The following is a 22709-nucleotide window of genomic DNA, read 5'->3' as shown; positions in this document are numbered from 1 at the left end:
CTCTAAACATTTGACTATATTACCTTACGTAAGCTCATTGCTGGTTTGAGGAAAGGTTGTTGTTATGGATACAGGTATCCTGTGTTTTTGTGTGTTTCTACTCTGTCTGCCCTAATCACAGGTGTCCTGTATGTTCCTGATTGGTGGTCGTTGAGGTGTCTGCTGATTGGACCAATCAGTGAACATTCCTGTGCATGGCACCACCTGTTACTCGTTTGTTCAATCACACATCCCATTTTATAAAAACCAGACTTGTGTTTGTTGCAAGAGAGAGATACTTTTTCCATATGTGAGTATGGACACGGTGGTGTCCTGTGTATTGTGTACTCACTAAGTTGTTGGTTACCCTATTGGTAACTTTATTAGAATCTATTTCTTTATGTGAGTGTGGATACTGTTGTGTCCTGTGTATTGTGTACTTACTTTGTTGCTGATTACCCTGTTTGGTAGCTTTGTGTGTTTCTGGGAAAAGGGGAGTTTAAGCTAGTTGCCCTTGGGCGTACATTACCCGTAGGAAGAACTCTGTCTATAAACACTAGTTAGACCTGAGCGGACCAGCCACTGTATTTTTGTATGGTAGCAGTAGCCTAGCGGTTCTTGAGGCAGGCAAGATCAGTTTAGGGGGTTTTACACTATTGTTTCATTTCTTGGGTCCTGCTCAGCCCTTTTTCCCAAACCTTTACCGTGTGTTTAGCAATAAACCATTTGTGTTTGACGGTAGTTCATGGTAGTTGTGTCATTTTTGTTCTCACTGTTTCATGCCACACTTATAATTTGCATGAATTTATGTTACGGGTCTCATGTCCATCCACCCTAGATGTTTAGAGCCACGGGGTTCGTAACATAAAGTGGGGGCTCGTCTGGGATCTATCCCATGTTACTCATGTAAAGTAGTAAGTGTCTGGTTCAGTGTTGAGCTTGGCAGCTGTAACTACCTGTTTTTTTTTGTTCAGTAGTCGACGGCTCGTGTTGCTAGTAGGATGGCTACTTTTGAGTTAGAGGCATTTTTGGAAAACCCTACGTGGGAGGTTTTTGAGAATTGCCGTAGAGTGGATCTACAGGCTTTGGCTGACCACTTTTCAGTACCGATATCAAGGGTTTTAGTGAAAGCCGAAGTGAGGAAAGCGGTGTTAGAAATATTGTTGAGCGAGCGAGTGCTTGAGTTACCGCCGCCTGAGTCTGCTGCTCCTGTAGGGGATGGGGTTGCTGTTCCTGTAAGCCCATCAGTGTCTGAGGACGAGGCTAAGGCTCCAGCCACATTGCCCCGTTATGACCTACTCTCCCCACTGACTGACAGTGATGCCAGGATCGATGTCCGCTCGACACGGCTCCAAATGGAGGCGGAAGAGCGGGCACAAATCAGGCAAGACAAGCTGGAGATGCGTAAAATGGAGCTAGAGGCAGAACAGGAGACGCGTAAGCTAGAGGCAGAACTGGAGACGCGTAGGCTTGATCAAGAACTGGAGACGCGTAAGATGGAACTGGAGATGCGTAAAATGGAACTAGAGGCAGAAACAGCGAGGTTAGTCTCTGCTCATACTATGCCTGCTAGTGAGCCATCCTCACCAGCTGTGTCATCTGCTACGTTTGATATTAGTAGGCAGATCACCTTGGTACCTGTGTTCAGGGAGTCAGAGGTTGATTCCTATTTCAGTGTGTTTGAACATATAGCGGTAGCATTGAAATGGCCCGAAGAGGTATGGTGCCTATTACTTCAGTGTAAACTAACAGGTAAAGCCCAAGAGGTTCTGGCAGCGCTACCTCTTGAAGACAGTTTGAATTATGAAGTGGTCAAAGCTACTGTTCTTCGTGCCTATGAGCTTGTTCCTGAGGCATATCGACAGAGATTTAGGTCTCATAAAAAGTCTCCTACTCAGACTTATGTGGAGTTTGCTAGAGACAAAGGAAATCTGTTTGACAAATGGCACAGTGCTAGTAAAGTAACTGATTTTAACTCTCTACGGGAGTTAATCTTGTTAGAAGAGTTTAAAAATTGCTTACCCGAACGCATTGTAGTTTATCTGAACGAACAGAAAGTATCCTCACTGTCGGAAGCGTCTGTATTGGCAGACGAGTTTGTGTTGACGCATAAGAGCGTGTTTTCGGCTCGTACGGAGAGCAGGGCTGCGGAGTTGCTAACTTTTAGTCCTAGTCGACCAGCAGTACATCCAGCGCGCCCAAAAGATGTGCGTCACTGTTTCTATTGTCATAAGGTGGGACATATGGTTAATGATTGCTTTCTGCTAAAACGCAAACCGGGGATGCCTCAGCACGCCAGGCCGCCAACGGGTGTTGGGCTGATTCGTACGGTTGTAAGGCCGGAATCAAGACAGAGGCCTCATAGTGAATGTGGTTTGAAAGTCCCTGTCCCAGATCACAGTTATGAACCGTTCATTTTTGAGGGGTTTGTTTCTATATCAGATGACGAAGCGTCTCAGCGTCCAGTTAGAATCCTCAGAGATACTGGTGCGGCGCAGTCGTTCATACTATCTGATGTGTTGCCCTTGTCTAATAATACATATTGTGGTTCCAGTGTGTTAGTACAAGGAATTGAAATGGGATTTGTTCCAGTGCCATTGCACTTTGTGAACGTACACTCTGAGTTAGTCAGTGGATTGTTCAGAGTTGGCGTACGTCCTATGTTGCCAGTAAAAGGTGTGACATTTATAATGGGCAACGATATTGCCGGAGGAAAGGTGATACCCGTATTGGAGGTATTGGATAAAAGTGACCAGTCTCTCTCCGAGGAGCTGGCACAGGGTTATCCAGATGTGTTCCCCGCTTGTGCTGTCACACGTGCTCAAGCACGACAAGTGGGTGAAGTGATAGATTTGTCGAACACGATTCTATTCAGAGAGTGTGACCCAGAGGATAGTTCGGGTGCTACCTCTGGTAAGCTGGTGCAGTCTGACCAACAGTCCAGAGAAAGGAAGAAGGATGTGGAACTTGTTGCTGAGGCAATACAGTTACCAGTTACTCGTGAGCAGCTAATCGCTAACCAAAAGGTTGACATTAGCCTGGCTAAATGTTTTTCTAGTGTTGTCTCAGAGGACGAGCTAAAGAAGAAAAACATGGCATACTTCATTGATGGTAATCTCCTCATGCGTAAATGGACATCCCATGTTGACGCTGGCGAAGATTGGAATGCTGTTTACCAAATAGTGATTCCTACAGCCTTTCGACAAAATGTTTTATCCCTCGCTCATGATCACCAGTGGTCCGGACATCTGGGAGTCACCAAGACTTATGATCGAGTTTTGCGACATTTCTTTTGGCCTGGCTTAAAACAAGATGTGGCTCAGTTCTGTCGGACTTGCCACACCTGTCAAGTAGTTGGGAAACCGAACCAGGTTATTTCCCCCGCGCCTCTTTGTCCCATACCGGCCATAGGTGAACCCTTCGAACATGTGATGGTTGATTGTGTTGGACCATTACCAAAAACAAAATCTGGTAACCAGTTTATGTTGACAATTATGTGTGTGGCCACCAGGTACCCAGAGGCCATTCCTCTGCGAAGGATTACTGCTCCAGTGGTGAGTAAAGCGTTGATCAAATTCTTCTCAACTTTTGGATTACCTAAGGTGATACAAACTGATCAGGGTACGAATTTCCTTTCTAAACTTTTCAAACAAGTGTTAAAATCCTTGTCAGTTACACACCGTGTGTCAAGCGCATATCACCCAGAGTCTCAAGGTGCGCTTGAACGTTGGCATCAGACCCTGAAGTCTATGCTCCGTAAATATTGCTTGGAATCTGAGAAAGATTGGGATGAGGGAGTTCCTCTAGTGTTGTTTGCTGTCCGTGAGACAGTACAGGAATCCCTAGGGTTCAGCCCAGCTGAACTGGTGTTTGGACACACCATGAGAGGACCTATGAAAGTCCTTAAGGATCAGTTTTTGTCACAAGATTTGTGTGTGAAAGAAAATGTGTTGGACTACGTTAGTCGCTTTCGTGAGCGCCTACATGCTGCCTGTGCTCTAGCAAAGGAAGCGCTGTCTTCCTCACAGAAACGGATGAAACGACACTATGACACACAGGCTGTTTCTCGTTCACTGCAGCCAGGTGACCGAGTTCTTGTGTTGTTGCCTGTGCCAGGAGCGTCATTGTCAGCACGTTTCTCTGGTCCTTATGTCATTGAAAAGAAACTAACTGAAACTGACTATGTGATACAGACTCCTGATAGAAAACGCCAATCTCGGGTGTGCCACGTTAACATGTTGAAGACATACCACACCAGACCCGTCACTCAGGTAGACAGTCCAGAGAAACTGGCCGAGTCGGCTGTCTCTGTTGCTGCTACCGCTGTAGTGGGAGGTCATGTTAATGATGTGGACGGAGATGGTTTGGAGTTGCGCAATACTCAGCAGCAGTGTGCTAGATTGCCCAATTCAGAGATGCTGCTGTCTCTCCCGTCAAGCCTGATTCATTTAACGGACAGACAGTCAGATGATATTGTGAGACTATTACACAGCTTTCCATGTCTTTTTAATGATGTTCCTACATGTACAAATGTGTTAGAACATGACATTAATGTTGGAAACGCTGCACCTATCAAGCAACATCCTTATCGTGTCAACGTCGCTAAGAGAAAGATAATGAGGGGTGAGGTCGGTTATTTGCTGGAGAATAACCTGGCTATGCCAAGTTCAAGTCCTTGGAGTTCTCCGTGCATTCTGGTTCCTAAACCTGATGGGACATCCAGATTATGTACGGACTATCGGAAAGTCAATGCTGTCACAGTGCCCGACTCGTTCCCGTTACCCAGACTGGATGACTGTATTGATACTGTTGGTGCTGCTACTTATGTAACCAAACTAGATCTTCTAAAAGGTTACTGGCAGGTGCCATTAACCCCACGTGCCTCCGACATCTCTGCCTTTGTGACCCCAGATCACTTCCTGCAATATGCTGTCATGGCATTTGGGATGCGGAACGCCCCAGCCACTTTCCAACGCCTGGTTAACACAGTATTGGCTGGAGTTCCTAATTGTAGTGCTTACCTTGATGATCTGGTAATTTATTCAACTGAGTGGTCTGATCATGTTAACACTCTAAGGGTAGTGTGTGAACGTCTAGCAACCGCTTCTCTAACCCTGAACTTAGCAAAGTGCGAGTTTGGGAAGGCCACTGTTACTTATCTTGGTAAACAGGTCGGCCATGGTCAGGTGCGCCCTGTAGATGCCAAGGTCTCAGCTATAAACGCATTTCCCGCACCTACCACCAGAAGAGAGCTACGCCGTTTTTTAGGGATGGTTGGCTACTACCGTAGTTTCTGTAAAAATTTCTCTGCGGTAGTTGCTCCATTAACGGATTTGCTCAGTCCGGCGAGAAAATTTGTATGGTCTGAAGATTGTTGTACTGCTTTCAACACTGCTAAAGCACTCTTATGTAGTACTCCTGTTCTTGCTGCGCCAGATTTTGAACGACCGTTTAAACTGGAGGTAGATGCAAGTGCCAGAGGTGCTGGTGCTGTTCTACTGCAGCAGGACCAGAGTGGTGTGGACCATCCTGTCTGTTATTTTTCACGGAAATTTAACAAATGTCAGACAAACTATTCCACCATTGAACAAGAAGCTCTAGCTTTGTTGTTAGCTCTGCAGTACTTTGAAGTTTATATTGGTTCCAGTGCATTACCAGTGATAGTGTATACTGATCATAACCCCTTAGTTTTTCTCCACCGGATGTACAACCAGAACCAACGCCTTATACGTTGGGCACTTGTCGTGCAAAATTATAATTTGGAGATCCGCCACAAAAAGGGGTTGGATAATGTGTTGGCAGATGCTTTGTCTCGTGTGTAATGATCTAGTTTTTTTTTTGTTATCCCGGCAGGATGATTTGTGAATTTTGGGTGTTGTGATGGTACGTGTGTCGCAAACCATTTTGGTTTGCTCTTTTAAGGGTGGGAGTGTTACGGATACAGGTATCCTGTGTTTTTGTGTGTTTCTACTCTGTCTGCCCTAATCACAGGTGTCCTGTATGTTCCTGATTGGTGGTCGTTGAGGTGTCTGCTGATTGGACCAATCAGTGAACATTCCTGTGCATGGCACCACCTGTTACTCGTTTGTTCAATCACACATCCCATTTTATAAAAACCAGACTTGTGTTTGTTGCAAGAGAGAGATACTTTTTCCATATGTGAGTATGGACACGGTGGTGTCCTGTGTATTGTGTACTCACTAAGTTGTTGGTTACCCTATTGGTAACTTTATTAGAATCTATTTCTTTATGTGAGTGTGGATACTGTTGTGTCCTGTGTACTTACTTTGTTGCTGATTACCCTGTTTGGTAGCTTTGTGTGTTTCTGGGAAAAGGGGAGTTTAAGCTAGTTGCCCTTGGGCGTACATTACCCGTAGGAAGAACTCTGTCTATAAACACTAGTTAGACCTGAGCGGACCACCCACTGTATTTTTGTATGGTAGCAGTAGCCTAGCGGTTCTTGAGGCAGGCAAGATCAGTTTAGGGGGTTTTACACTATTGTTTCATTTCTTGGGTCCTGCTCAGCCCTTTTTCCCAAACCTTTACCGTGTGTTTAGCAATAAACCATTTGTGTTTGACGGTAGTTCATGGTAGTTGTGTCATTTTTGTTCTCACTGTTTCATGCCACACTTATAATTTGCATGAATTTATGTTACGGGTCTCATGTCCATCCACCCTAGATGTTTAGAGCCACGGGGTTCGTAACAGTTGTGATGAACAGGTTCTGGGATTGTACTCTTTTTTTTTTTTCTCCAATTAATAAGATGGTTAATAAAGGTCCTTATAATAGTATAATTATATTTAATAATTAATATATTTAATTATATAATTAATAGTTATAATTATACTAATAGTTATAATTTATCCAGAGCGACTTACAGTTAGTGAGTGCATACATTATATATATATATATGTGCAGATGATCACACAGCATCCAGCCAAAGAGTTGTAAACTTTGATGGAGGTATGTATCGTGATCCATGCACCCAGTGTTTTCAAAATTATATCTAATGCATGTTAGGCTGAAAACCATATTGTTTTATAATCATTATCGATGTTGACATGTTATGTGATAGTGTTACAGAGTTGTGTCATGTATTTATAATTGTATGGGCATTTACAAAATGTGCACGTTGCGTTATGCTAAAGGCTAGCTAACGTTCGCCTTGTACTTTCTTTGCTAATGAGGCTAGTCACCTCGTGAAGTGTAAATGCCTTTTTTGTTTTATGTTATTTATGTATTTGCAGGTACGTGCTCCCAAGTATATGTTTTGCTGTACCCGTGTAGCCCGTGTGCTGTGGTGATGTGTTATGGCCGTCAGACGGAGTCATTATGAGTTGGTCGCTCCTCTGTAGTCATGTTGTTATAAATGTAATAATGTATCAAATGTATATTATAAATATGGGAAGCTGAAGCTATAATCTAACAGGCTGCACTGCTAGTCCGAAGCTATAATCTAACAGGCTGCACTGCTAGTCCGAAGCTATAATCTAACAGGCTGCACTGCTAGCCTGAAGCTATAATCTAACAGGCTGCACTGCTAGTCCGAAGCTATAATCTAACAGGCTGCACTGCTAGTCCGAAGCTATAATCTAACAGGCTGCACTGCTAGTCCGAAGCTATAATCTAACAGGCTGCACTGCTAGCCTGAAGCTATAGTGGTCCTCTGTAGCTCAGCTGGTAGAGCACGGCGCTTGTCAAATCAAAAATCAAATCAAATCAAATTGTATTGGTCACATGCGCCGAATACAACAGGTGCAGACATTACAGTGAAATGCTTACTTACAGCCCTTAACCAACAGTGCATTTATTTTAAACAAAAAAAGTAAAAATAAAACAACAACAAAAAAAGTGTTGAGAAAAAAAGAGCAGAAGTAAAATAAAGTGACAGTAGGGAGGCTATATATACAGGGGGTACCGTTGCAGAGTCATTGTGCGGGGGCACCGGCTAGTTGAGGTAGTTGAGGTAATATGTACATGTGGGTAGAGTTAAAGTGACTATGCATAAATAATTAACAGAGTAGCAGCAGCGTAAAAAGGATGGGTGCAAATAGTTTGCAGTGCAAATAGTCCGGGTAGCCATGATTAGCTGTTCAGGAGTCTTATGGCTTGGGGGTAGAAGCTGTTGAGAAGTCTTTTGGACCTAGACTTGGCACTCCGGTACCGCTTGCCGTGCGGTAGCAGAGAGAACAGTCTATGACTAGGGTGGCTGGAGTCTTTGACAATTTTGAGGGCCTTCCTCTGACACCGCCTGGTATAGAGGTCCTGGATGGCAGGAAGCTTTGCCCCAGTGATGTACTGGGCCGTACGCACTACCCTCTGTAGTGCCTTGCGGTCGGAGGCCAAGCAGTTGCCATACCAGGCGGTGATGCAACCAGTCAGGATGCTCTCGATGGTGCAGCTGTAGAATTTTTTGAGGATCTGAGGACCCATGCCAAATCTTTTCAGTCTCCTGAGGGGGAATAGGCTTTGTCGTGCCCTCTTCATGACTGTCTTGGTGTGTTTGGACCATGATAGTTCGTTGGTGATGTGGACACCAAGGAACTTGAAGCTCTCAGCCTGCTCCACTACAGCCCCATCGATGAGAATGGGGGCGTGCTCAGTCCTCTTTTTTTTCCTGTAGTCCACAATCATCTCCTTTGGCTTGGTCATGTTGAGGGAGAGGTTGTTGTCCTGGCACCACACGGCCAGATCTCTGACCTCCTCCCTATAGGCTGTCTCATCGTTGTCTGTGATCAGGCCTACCACTGTTGTGTCGTCGGCAAACTTAATGATGGTGTTGGAGTCGTGCCTGGCCATGCAGTCATGGGTGAACAGAGAGTACAGGAGGGGACTGAGCACGCACCCCTGAGGGGCCCCCGTGTTGAGGATCAGTGTGGCAGATGTGTTGTTACCTACCCTTACCACCTGGGGGCGGCCTGTCAGGAAGTCCAGGATCCAGTTGCAGAGGGAGGTGTTTAGTCCCAGGATCCTTAGCTTAGTGATGAGCTTAGAGGGCACTATGGCTTGTAACGCCAAGGTAGTGGGTTCGATCCCCGGGACCACCCATACACAAAAAAATGTATGCACGCATGACTGTAAGTCGCTTTGGATAAAAGCGTCTGCTAAATGGCATATTATTATTATTATTTAAGACTCAAGGCTGTAATTGCTGCCTAAGGCGCTTCAACAAAGTACTGAGTAAATGGTCTGAATACTTATGTAAATGTGATATTTCCATTTTTTTATTGTTTATATATTAGGAAAAATGACTAAAAACCTGTTTCTGCTTTGTCATTATGGGGTACTGTGTGTAGATTGATGAGGGGAAAAAACAATTTAATCAATTTTAGAATAAGGCGGTAACGTATCAAAACATGGAAAAAGTCAAGGGGTCTGAATACTTTCTGAAGGCACTGTATGCGTCAGCAACCACAGCTAATGAAGTCACTGAAACCCTTAACAAAGAGTTGCAGTCTGTTTTGGAATGGTTGGCCAGTAATAAACTGGTCCTTAACATCTCTAAAACTAAGAGCATTGTATTTGGTACAAATCATTCCCTAAGTTCTAGACCTCAGCTGAATCTGGTAATGAATGGTGTGGCTGTTGAACAAGTTGAGGAGACTAAATTACTTGGCGTTACCTTAGATTGCAAACTGTCATGGTCAAAACATATAGATTCAATGGTTGTAAAGATGGGGAGAGGTCTGTCCGTAACAAAGAGATGCTCTGCATTTTTGACACCAAACTCCACAAAGCAAGTCCTGCAGGCTCTAGTTTTATCTAATCTTGATTATTGTCCGGTCGTGTGGTCGAGTGCTGCAAGGAAAGACCTAGTTAAGCTGCAGCTGGCCCAGAACAGAGCGGCACGTCTTGCTCTTCATTGTAAACAGAGGGCTAATATTAATACTATGCATGCCAGTCTCTCTTGGCTAAGAGTTGAGGAGAGACTGACTGCATCAGTTCTTCTTTTTATAAGAAACAATGTGTTGAAAATCCCAAATTGTTTGCATAGTCAACTTACACACAGCTCTGACACACACACTTACCCCACCAGACATGCCACGAGGGGTATTATCACAGTCCCCAAATCCAGAACAAATTCAAGAAAGCTTACAGTATTATATAGAGCCATGATTGCATGGAACTCCGTTCCATCTCATATTGCTCAAATAAACAGCAAACCTTGTTTCAAAAAACAGATAAAGCAACACCTCACGGCACAACGCCTCTCCCCTATTTGACCTAGATAGTTTGTGTGTATGTATTGATATGTAGGCTACGTGTACCATTTTAAAAATGTATGTAGTTCTGTCCTTGAGCTGATCTTGTCTATTAATGTTCTGTAATATGTCATGTTTTATGTTTTGTGTGGACCCCAGAAAGAGTAGCTGCTGCTTTCGCAACAGCTAATGGGGATCCAAAAAAAAGTACCAAAATATGTGTTTATCAGTGCTACGTAATAATTATTTTCTCAGGTGGCGAGAAAGGACTTTAGAATTCTCAGGATGTCAGTTCCCAGGATTCATTCTAAGCTTTAGTTTGCCTCGAAGAGCTGATTTTGACTAAAAGCAATGTCTGTGACGTTCAAAGAACTGATGTTACTGTGTCAGTTCAAATCTAAACAGAAAATGCATTATTTTGTCATAGCCTACATACTGTATTTGTTTATTTTTCACTTCCCTTAAGTTCAAGTCCCTGTACCCCTGTTGAACCTTGCCTGACAATGTCATCCATGTGAGCTTTGTGAATTACTGTATCACTCCTCAACCGGCCCTATAGATTTGTGAGTGAGCTGACAGAGTTGATAAAAGTGAAGTCTTCCAGTGGAACTTCATCCTCTGATGATGAGGAGGAAGGAGAGGTCTCCCAGTTTGTTCAGTTCTTTCCTAATTTTGTGTGGGCCGTCAGAGACGTCACTCCACAGCTCGAAATCAACGGCAGAGAAATCACTGCAGATCAGTATCTGGAGAATTCCCTGCAACTCAGGAAAGGTGATATTCATTAATATCCCTCAACTGAATTATAAAAACAGCCCTACAAATACAGTAATTCATGATAAATCAGCAATAGATATATTAATATTATCCATGTTAACCAAAACCATTATTGATCCTCAAAGACTCCCTGCTGTTTATCCACCTGAGAGAAATAGCAAAAAACGACCCACAACAACTACATTCCGGTCAAAAGATTTTAGCTCATGTTTTGATTTGCTTGTTTGTTATTGTTTTTGTCTTTTGCCAATATTTAATGTCTTACCAATGTTGACGATCTTGCAGGTCGTGATAGGCTACGTCCCAATTATCTCTCCATCCTCCCAAAGTTTGCACTTGTTCACTTCCCTTCAATGATTTCAAAGGAAAATGGCTGGTATTACAAATATGGTGGAAACTCTATACTGTGGGCTATACTCGGCCTTGTCTCAGGATTGTAAGTTGGTGGTTGGGGATATCCCTCTAGTGGTGCGGGGGCTGTGCTTTGGCGGAGTGGGTGGGGTTATATCCTTCCTGTTTGGCCCTGTCCGGGGGTTTCTTCGGATGGGGCCACAGTGTCTCCGGACCGCTCCTGTCTCAGCCTCCAGTATTTATGCTGCAGTAGTTTATGTGTCGGGGGGCTGGGGTTAGTTGGTTATACCTGGAGTACTTCTCCTGTCTTATCCAGTGTCCTGTGTGAATTTAAGTATGCTCTCTCTAATTCTCTCGTTCTCTCTTTCTCTCTGAGAACCTGAGCCCTAGGACCATACGTCAGGACTACCGGGCATGATGACACCCTGCTGCCCCCAGTCCGCCTGGCCTTGCTGCTATTCCAGTTTCAACTGTTCTGCCTGCGGCTACGAAACCCCTACCTGTCCCAGACCTGCTGTTTTCAACTCTAAATGATCGGCTATGAAAAGCCAACTGAGAGACCTGAGCCCTAGGACCATACGTCGGGACTACCGGCCGTGGTGACTCCTTGCTATCCCCAGTCCGCCTGGCCTTGCTGCTATTCCAGTTTAAACTGTTCTGCCTGCGGTTATGGAACCCCTACCTGTCCCAGACCTGCTGTTTTAAACTCTAATGATCGGCTATGAAAAGCCAACTGAGATTTATTCCTGATTATTATTTGACCATGCTTGTCACTTATGAACATTTTTGAACATCTTGGCATGGTTCTGTTATAATCTCCACCCGGCACAGCCAGAAGAGGACTGGCCACCCCTCATAGCCTGGTTCCTCTCTAGGTTTCTTCCTAGGTTTTGCCTTTCTAGGGAGTTTTTCCTAGCCACCGTGCTTCTACACCTGCATTACTAGCTGTTTGGGGTTTTAGGCTGGGTTTCTGTACAGCACTTCGAGATATTAGCTGATGTAAGAAGGGCTATATAAAATAAAATTGATTGATTGATTGAACTCCTTCGAGCCTCCAACAATCCAACGGCTTTAGATTTGTGGGAAGTAGTGAATGAATGTACACTTGAGGAGAAAGGAAAATATTATTGGGACGCACCCAAGATCTGGGTGTACTAGAACACGTTATCTTTCAGGTGTTGGTAAAAAGATCAGTGATTCTGGAACTACTTCCCCCTCACGCTTCGTGTTCCCCACCCCTACAACTCCCTGACAACGTGTCGCGACTGGACTCCACGGACGAGGCTGAACTCTGTGAAAGCTTCAGAAAAGCTGCACATACTTTCCGCCGCTTCATGTTCGAGGAAGAGCCGCGTGAAAACTGTTATACGAGGCCACAAAGTTACTGGAGAGAGTGAGTCCAATATCTACTTACAGTACAGCATACAGTTTGGGCACTTGGTAATCACCTATGTGGAGAGCCGACAGATGGTCAGTTTGCCCACACCGCAAAATACAAAAAAAGATAAAACGTGGGTTTAAAAATGAAGCTTAGTAAGTTATTTAACATCTGAAAAAAAATTAATACAGGACAAATCTAAGGGGCACGTGCCCTTGTTCCCACTGCGGGTATGATGCCTCAGGCCACTTTCATTGTGTGATCGATTAGTAGAGCATGGCGCTTGTAACGCCAGGGTAGTGGGTTCGATCCCCGGGACCACCCATACGTAAAAATGTATGCGCACATGACTGTAAGTCGCTTTGGATAAAAGCGTCTGCTAAATGGCATATTATTATTATTATGAGACAGCACAGGTTTAACGGTGAAGGAAAATCCAGACCGTTTTTTAAGTAAAACTTTATTGCAATGTGCATTGTCACATTCAAGTCACATTCATCTTTTCACAACAGAATGGAGGCACCCAAACCCATTTGAGAAAAATCTAATAAAACATTTAATCAAATCATGACAAAAAAATACAATTAAAAATAATCTCTGTAGTTTAAAACATTTTAAGGGCCCCTGTACCTCAAAATGATATGAATACTGGCCCTTTCTTCCCATACCCAGAATGAGGGGGGCTTTAGATTTCATATTAGATTTACATACTGTACATTAGTTCAAGAAAATGTATATGATCATTATACATACCAAGGTCCATACCATGGTTCTCTGTATCAATGTCAAAGGCAGCCATTTGGGATATGAAGCACATTGGACAGATTCATTTCTTCTTACAACAGTCTGACCTGAAACCATTTTGCAGGTTGACATTTCTCAGTAATTAATAACCAACTGACCTTCTTGTACAGTTAGCATTTAGATTCCTCTTTCACCAAGTTATTTCTTGCCTTTACATCCCCATTCATTACCAATTGATAAATCACTTGCAAAAAAGCATTACTGTTAATTGATTTAAAAAAACAAAAACATTTACCCTTTAAAAACAGTTGAGCACGATACCCATTTCATGTACTCCAAGACGCAAATCGTAAATTATAAAGTGCTATAAGGACCTGCGACGCTTTTCCTACAGAGGTTCCTTCTAGTGGACCCATATATAGCTAGGTAGATCTAGGATCATCAGAGTAGCAACCATTTCTCAACGTGCCTTCCATTCCACATTATAGATATGTAGCCTGTTCAACGATAGAGCTACTCCTAACCAGTGTAATTTTAATTAGTATTTTTTTAAATGTACAGTAATCACCATTTGTTAAAATGACCAAACATATGAGACAAACAAAAAAGAAAAACGTTAAGATATCAGCTGCTTAATAAATTCATAGTAAAAAAAAAAAAACAGACATGATAGGGACTGTCTTTTTCCTTCCACAGGATAATTAGTCTTTATCACAGTTCAGTCACACAGTCTAGTTCCATCAATTGATTCCATCTTTTGATATGTGGGCCTTTCTTCCCAGATGAAGTTCACAGGCAGGGTCCTTCTCCATGGGACTAAGAGGAGGGAACAGACTGTGGACTAGGGATGCTCTCAGGAACAAGGCAGTATGCAGCATGCCCAAAAACCAATCAGATTTAGGTGGACCTATGGAGGGGGTGGGTGTTCATTCTGTATGTTTCCCCCTCTTCAACTCCACATGTATCCCCCAATGGTTCCTAGTGAAATGTGTTGGCTCAGATCCTACTAGTGCTGTCCTGTGTGATGAGAGAGAGACAGAAGAAGGTGACAGGTTTAGATGAGCGCAAAAGGAGTCTGTAGTTTTATTTTAATGAAAATCCCAATCTTAAACTCATGGAATGTATCACCACAGGCAGATAATAGTGGCTGAGGTATAAATGCATTGCAATGGCATTAGTGGCACTCACATTTCAGTTAGGTAGCATTCCTCATTTTGTGCAGGTTACAGTTGTTGCATCTCATGTAAAATGGACTTTCTACTTAAATTCAGGGTTTCAGTTAACAAATATATTTTGGCTATGGTAGTCTTAGAATGGAGAAGCATCTCACTCAAGACACACAAACATAAACGAACATGTCCCAGACCATAGAGGTCAGTTGAGAGGGGGAGAGGGGTGAGACATGTCCCAGACCCTAGAGGTCAGTTGAGAGGGGGAGAGGGGTGAGACATGTCCCAGACCCTAGAGGTCAGTTGAGATGGGGAGAGGGGTGAGACATGTCCCAGACCCTAGAGGTCAGTTGAGAGGGGGAGAGGGGTGAGACATGTCCCAGACCCTAGAGGTCAGTTGAGAGGGGGAGAGGGGTGAGACATGTCCCAGACCCTAGAGGTCAGTTGAGATGGGGAGAGGGGTGAGACATGTCCCAGACCCTAGAGGTCAGTTGAGAGGGGGAGAGGGGTGAGACATGTCCCAGACCCTAGAGGTCAGTTGAGAGGGGGAGAGGGGTGAGACATGTCCCAGACCCTAAAGGTCAGTTGAGAGGGGGAGAGGGGTGAGACATGTCCCAGACCCTAAAGGTCAGTTGAGATGGGGAGAGGGACACCCCAGGGAACACTGTTTACCTTCTGTCCCAACACTGCAGTTATACAGGACCCAGGGTATCACAGTCATCCTCTATAGAGAGAGACCCAGGGTATCACTGTCATCCACTATAGAGAGAGACCCAGGGTATCACGGTCATCCTCTATAGAGAGAGACCCAGGGTATCACAGTCATCCTCTATAGAGAGACCCAGGGTATCACGGTCATCCTCTATAGAGAAAGACCCAGGGTATCACGGTCATCCTCTATAGAGAGAGACCCAGGGTATCACGGTCATCCTCTATAGAGAGAGACCCAGGGTATCACAGTCATCCACTATAGAGAGAGACCCAGGGTATCACAGTCATCCTCTATAGAGAGACCCAGGGTATCACGGTCATCCTCTATAGAGAGAGACCCAGGGTATCACGGTCATCCTCTATAGAGAGAGACCCAGGGTATCACAGTCATCCTCTATAGAGAGAGACCCAGGGTATCACGGTCATCCTCTATAGAGAGAGACCCAGGGTATCACGGTCATCCTCTATGGAGAGACCCAGGGTATCACGGTCATCCTCTATAGAGAGAGACCCAGGGAATCACGGTCATCCTCTATAGAGAGACCCAGGGTATCACAGTCATCCTCTATAGAGAGAGACCCAGGGTATCACGGTCATCCTCTATAGAGAGACCCAGGGTATCACAGTCATCCTCTATAGAGAGAGACCCAGGGTATCACAGTCATCCTCTATAGAGAGATCCAGGGTATCACAGTCATCCTCTATAGAGAGAGACGCAGGGTATCACGGTCATCCTCTATAGAGAGACCCAGGGTATCACAGTCATCCTCTATAGAGAGACCCAGGGTATCACGGTCATCCTCTATAGAGAGAGACCCAGGGTATCACAGTCATCCTCTATAGAGAGAGACCCAGGGTATCACGGTCATCCACTATAAAGAGACCCAGGGTATCACAGTCATCCTCTATAGAGAGACCCAGGGTATCACGGTCATTCTCCATAGAGAGACCCAGGGTATCACGGTCATCCTCTATAGAGAGACTCAGGGTATCACGGTCATCCTCTATAGAGAGACCCAGGGTATCACGGTCATCCTCTATAGAGAGACCCAGGGTATCACAGTCATCCTCTATAGAGAGACCCAGGGTATCACGGTCATCCTCTATAGAGAGACCCAGGGTATCACGGTCATCCTCTATAGAGAGACCCAGGGTATCACGGTCATCCTCTATAGAGAGACCCAGGGTATCACGGTCATCCTCTATAGAGAGACCCAGGGTATCACGGTCATCCTCTATAGAGAGACCCAGGGTATCACGGTCATCCTCTATAGAGAGACCCAGGGTATCACAGTCATCCTCTATAGAGAGAGACCCAGGGTATCACGGTCATCCTCTATAGAGAGACCCAGGGTATCACAGTCATCCTCTATAGAGAGAGACCCAGGGTATCACGGTCATCCTCTATAGAGAGACCCAGGGTATCACGGTCATCCTCTAGAGAGAGAGACCCAGGGTATCACGGTCATCCTCTAGAGAGAGAGACCCAGGGTATCACGGTCATCCTCTATAGAGAGAGACCCAGGGTATCACAGTCATCCTCTATAGAGAGAGACCCAGGGTATCACAGTCATCCTCTATAGAGAGACCCAGGGTATCACGGTCATCCTCTATAGAGAGACCCAGGGTATCACGGTCATCCTCTATAGAGAGACCCAGGGTATCACGGTCATCCTCTATAGAGAGAGACCCAGGGTATCACAGTCATCCTCTATAGAGAGACTCAGGGTATCACGGTCATCCTCTATAGAGAGAGACCCAGGGTATCACAGTCATCCTCTATAGAGAGAGACCCAGGGTATCACAGTCATCCTCTATAGAGAGAGACCCAGGGTATCACGCTCAGACTACCATGTATACATAGATGGTGCAGCATAGACCATGACAAATGAGATGGCTAATGCAGTTACAAACAGGGTGTTTGTATTGGTCAACGCTCACCATTCCCATTGCTGATTGCACCATTCCCATTGCTGATTGCACCGTTCCCATTGCTGATTGCACCGTTCCCATTGCTGATTGCACCGTTCCCATTGCTGATTGCACCGTTCCCATTGTTGATAGGCTCTGTGGTCTCCCAGTTCATGGCCCTCTGGACGGCCTTCTTCCAGCGTGTGTACCGGAACTCACTCTCTACAGGAGAAACAGAGGGACAGACCGTTACATTGGAGGTGCCTGTCCTCAAGGTAAATGCAGTACATACATATAACCACTAGATGTCAGTGTGTTAAACTCACTCTACGAGACAAAAATAGTGGAGAGCCTGTCATGTAAACCAAATAGTCTTGTAAACCCGACCTTAGACTAGGGTCTGGTTTCAATGACTCTTGGCATAGAGGTACTATGTCACTTCCTCTGTCGATAAGGGATAAAACATTTTCCGGGGACTCTGCCAACAAATCACAAGGCAGACATGCCAGAACCTTGCGATTCAAAACTAAAGTTTGCAGTTAAAACCTTTGCAGTGGTTTTAGTTAAGGTAGTTGATGCAGAGTGGCCACTTCCGAAATGCACTCATTAAAAAATAACCTCCTTGATCTCCATCTTGCTAGCTACTACACTGCTCAAAAAAATAAAGGGAACACTAAAATAACACATCCTAGATCTGAATGAATGAAATAATCTTATTAAATACTTTTTGACATCACTTTTTTCTTTACATAGTTGAATGTGCTGACAACAAAATCACACAAAAATTATCAATGGAAATCAAATGTATCAACCCATGGAGGTCTGGATTTGGAGTCACCCTCAAAATTAAAGTGGAAAACCACACTACAGGCTGATCCAACTTTGATGTAATGTCCTTAAAACAAGTCAAAATGAGGCTCAGTAGTGTGTGTGGCCTCCATGTGCCTGTATGACCTCCCTACAATGCCTGGGCATGCTCCTGATGAGGTGGCGGATGGTCTCCTGAGGGATCTCCTCCCAGACCTGGACTAAAGCATCCGCCAACTCCTGGACAGTCTGTGGTGCAACGTGGCGTTGGTGGATGGAGTGAGACATGATGTCCCAGATGTGCTCAATTGGATTCAGGTCTGGGGAACGGGCGGGCCAGTCCATAGCATCAATGCCTTCCTCTTGCAGGAACTGCTGACACACTCCATCCACATGAGGTCTAGCATTGTCTTGCATTAGGAGGAACCCAGGGCCAACCGCACCAGCATATGGTCTCACAAGGGGTCTGAGGATCTCATCTCGGTACCTAATGGCAGTCAGGCTACCTCTGGCGAGCACATGGAGGGCTGTGCGGCCCCCCAAAGAAATGCCACCCCACACCATGACTGACCCACCGCCAAACCGGTCATGCTGGAGGATGTTGCAGGCAGCAGAACGTTCTCCACGGCATCTCCAGACTCTGTCACGTCTGTCACGTGCTCAGTGTGAACCTGCTTTCATCTGTGAAGAGCACAGGTCGCCAGTGGCGAATTTGCCAATCTTGGTGTTCTCTGGCAAATGCCAAACGTCCTGCACGGTGTTGGGCTGTAAGCACAACCCCCACCTGTGGACATTGGGCCCTCATACCACCCTCATGGAGTCTGTTTCTGACCGTTTGAGCAGACACATGCACATTTGTGGCCTGCTGGAGGTCATTTTGCAGGGCTCTGGCAGTGTTCCTCCTGCTCCTCCTTGCACAAAGGCGGAGGTAGCAGTCCTGCTGCTGGGTTGTTGCCCTCCTACGGCCTCCTCCACGTCTCCTGATGTACTGGCCTGTCTCCTTGTAGCGCCTCCATGCTCTGGACACTACGCTGACAGACACAGCAAACCTTCTTGCCACAGCTCGCATTGATGTGCCATCCTGGATGAGCTGCACTACCTGAGCCACTTGTGTGGGTTGTAGACTCCGTCTTATGCTACCACTAGAGTGAAAGCACCGCCAGCATTCAAAAGTGACCAAAACATCAGCCAGGAAGCATAGGAACTGAGAAGTGGTCTGTGGTCACCACCTGCAAAACCAGTCCTTTATTGGGGGTGTCTTGCTAATTGCCTATAATTTCCACCTGTTGTCTATTCCATTTGCACAACAGCATGTGAAATTTATTGTCAATCAGTGTTGCTTCCTAAGTGGACAGTTTGATTTCACAGAAGTGTGATTGACTTGGAGTTACATTGTGTTGTTTAAGTGTTCCCTTTATTTTTTTGAGCAATGTATTTAGCATTTTATTAAAGCATATAAATTAGTGACGTAAGCAGTGGCATAAAGCATCTAAGCCAAAAGAGTCCATCATTGAAACCAGACCCTAGTCGGGTTTGAGAATATAAACTGAATGGCCTTAATGTAATAGACATTTAACCACCAGATGGCAGTATGAGGCAAAAATTGATATGGTATCTCAAATCAAATGATGGTCATGCTTCATGGTCATACCTAACGATGACAAGGTTGGGGTCGATTCAGTTTTCCAAATAAGCCAATTGAAGAAGTGGATTTAAAATTAAATTAATTAATTGTTAAAATCCTCAAAGAAAACACTGGCGTTTTGACCCCAACTTGACCCCAACCCCTGGCTACTGATCAATGTCTGACGCTGCTCTCTCACCCTCAGGGTTGATCAGGGGTTGGTATTTCTCAGTGGGGATGGCTGTGAGGTCACCGGGTGTCAGGCTCCAGACACCGACCCCCTCTGCTGCTCCTGCCGCCATGGCCGCACCCAGCGCCGTGGTCTCTGACATGGACGGCTTCACTGGGGACACACACACACACACACACAGAAATCCAATACTGCACGTCCTCGGGAGTATGTGTATTTGGGTAAAGGGTCATGTTAGAGTGTACTGTGCAGCTGTGTCTCCCTGCGTAGTGTGTTTTGGGTTTTGACGGAGTGCATGTGCATGATGTCAATGTGCCTGGTACGTCCTTGGAAGTAGACACACAAATGTGTGTAGTTGAGTCAAAGTTCAAGTGAGAGATTACCGAGTGCATGTGCTTTACCTCAGTGCAGTGTGTGTGTGTGTGTGTGTGTGTGTGTGTGTGTGTGTGTGAGAGTGTGTGTGTGTGTGTGTGTGTGTGTGTGTACCTACCCACAGGGATGCAGAGTACATCAGCTTGCAGCTGCATCAGGAGTCTGTTGGAGGTCATACCACCGTCTACCTGGAGCTGGCTCAGAGCAACCCCATAGTCCTGGTTCATGGCCTCCAGGATCTGGACAATTATATATCTGTTAGTTTAATATCAAAGTCTGATGCTTGACTTGTGCGATTGAGTCTGAATGGAACTCAGAGCCATACTTCTCTAGTCTGAAAACAGACAGCCTCCAGAGCAGCGAAGGCCAGGTGAGATTTGTTAGTGAACTGAGTCAGCCCACAGATGATACTGTTGAAACGAGAGAGAGAGAGAGAGAGAGAGAGAGAGATACATAAACCGGCAGCTCTGTTGAAATGGAGGCCAGAATACACGCATGTTAACTTAAACACACACCTCAAATCTAGTGACATTTTGTCACATAAAGCCAAGTGAAATGCATGACGTCTGAAGCGCAAGGGTTGTTTCACAATTTGGTGCAAGTGGCCTACCCTCGTATAGCCACTCAGCCTCGTATAGCCACTCACCCTCGTATAGCCACTCACCCTCGTATAGCCACTCAGCCTCGTATAGCCACTCACCCTCGTATAGCCACTCACCCTCGTATAGCCACTCAGCCTCGTATAGCCACTCACCCTCGTATAGCCACTCACCCTCGTATAGCCACTCAGCCTCGTATAGCCACTCACCCTCGTATAGCCACTCACCCTCGTATAGCCACTCACCCTCGTATAGCCACTCACCCTCGTGCACTGGGCTCCCAGTAGGGGGCGTACAGCCCAGAGAAGGCGGGAACAAAGTAACATCCATAGGATGAGCCCACTTCACCTGCCAGCTTCTCTGTGAGAGGAGGGGGAGGGAGGAGGAACGAGAGGGGCAGTGTGAGGAGGGTCTTCAGTAAATATGAATCAACCTAAAAACGTCCAGCTTGTTGCAGAGCAGAGCTCACCTATCTCTGCGGAGGACTGGATGATTCCCAGGTTGTCTTTCAGCCAGCGCACCACCGCCCCAGCTATGGCCACCGACCCCTGGAATAGACCAATCACAGGTCAGCACCAGCATAGAGGAGCCAATCAAAACATGACACAAACATACTGCAGGGCTTCATTTCAGACAAGGCATAACAGGACTAGTATAACAGGACTAGTATAACAGGACTAGTATAACAGGACTAGTATAATATGACCAGTATAACAGGACTAGTATAACAGGAATAGTATAACAGGACTAGTATAACAGGACTAGTATAACAGTATAGCAGGACTAGTATAACAGGACTAGTATAACAGGACTAGTATAGCAGGACTAGTATAACATGACTAGCATAGCAGTATAATAGGACTAGTATAACAGGACTAGTATAACAGGACTAGTATAGCAGTACAACAGGACTAGTATAACAGGACTAGTATAACAGGACTAGTATAACAGGACTAGTATAGCAGTACAACAGGACTAGTATAACAGGACTAGTATAACAGTATAACAGGACTAGTATAACAGGACTAGTATAACAGGACTAGTATAACAGTACAACAGGACTAGTATAACAGGACTAGTATAACAGTATAACAGGACTAGTATAACAGGACTAGTATAACAGGACTAGTATAACAGGACTAGTATAACAGACAGTAGATGTATACCTCGAGAGCGTAGCAGGCTGGTGAGTCCTTCCCCAGTTTGTAGGCCAGCGTGGTTAGGAGACCGTGATCTGACATCACAGGCTGAGACCAGACGAAAGAGACAGAGAGAGAGAGGGTACAGGGCGTGTCATTTTAGAGCAACAGACACCATTTTGTAAAAGAAAAATGACAATATGATTTATACTTGTAAAGCCATTTTACCGTGACCCCTGTGTTTCTCAGCAGGAAGCAACCAGTTCCATACCTTTAAATAGAAACGGGACCGGTTTCAAAAGGAGATGAGTCTGACCATAAAAAACACAATCCATCTCATTCTATTTCTATCAACTGAACAGAGGGAGATCTGGGGACATCTCTGAAAATGCAGTTGGTGATGTGTTTACCATGTTTATCTAAATCAAAACGAATTTCAAATGTATTTTATAAATCCCTTTTTTTACATCAGCAGTTGTCACAGAGTACTCACAGTGGGGAGAACAAGTATTTGATACACTGCCGATTTTGCAGGTTTTCCTACTTACAAAGCATGTAGAGGTCTGTAATTTTTATCATAGGTATACTTCAACTGTGAGAGACGGAATCTAAAACAAAAATCCAGAAAATCACATTGTATGATTTTTAAGTAATTAATTAGCATTTTATTGCATGACATAAGTATTTGATACATCAGAAAAGCAGGACTTAATATTTGGTACAGAAACCTTTGTTTGCAATTACAGAGATCATACGTT

At 45.0% G+C, this 22709-nt stretch overlaps 1 protein-coding gene across 1 annotated transcript; it reads right to left on the bottom strand.

Annotated features, from left to right (window-relative positions):
• Positions 1-13125: 13125 nt before the first annotated feature.
• LOC311143968 (glycerol kinase-like) lies at positions 13126-22223 on the bottom strand. The gene is made up of 9 exons (XM_084179876.1): positions 22180-22223; positions 21979-22059; positions 21282-21360; positions 21076-21172; positions 20539-20623; positions 20332-20452; positions 19851-19994; positions 17251-17442; positions 13126-14446 (listed from the first exon to the last, which is right to left on the bottom strand). The coding sequence occupies exons 2-9, from the start codon at positions 22051-22053 to the stop codon at positions 14436-14438; spliced, it is 804 nt and encodes a 267-aa protein (XP_084036002.1). The 5' UTR covers positions 22054-22059; positions 22180-22223; the 3' UTR covers positions 13126-14435.
• Between the last annotated feature and the right edge of the window lie 486 nt (positions 22224-22709).

The sequence above is a fragment of the Coregonus lavaretus genome, assembly GCF_964263955.1.
Source record: "Coregonus lavaretus genome assembly, chromosome: 16".
Taxonomy (NCBI): domain Eukaryota; kingdom Metazoa; phylum Chordata; class Actinopteri; order Salmoniformes; family Salmonidae; genus Coregonus; species Coregonus lavaretus.
This window is presented reverse-complemented; position numbering and strand designations above follow the sequence as displayed.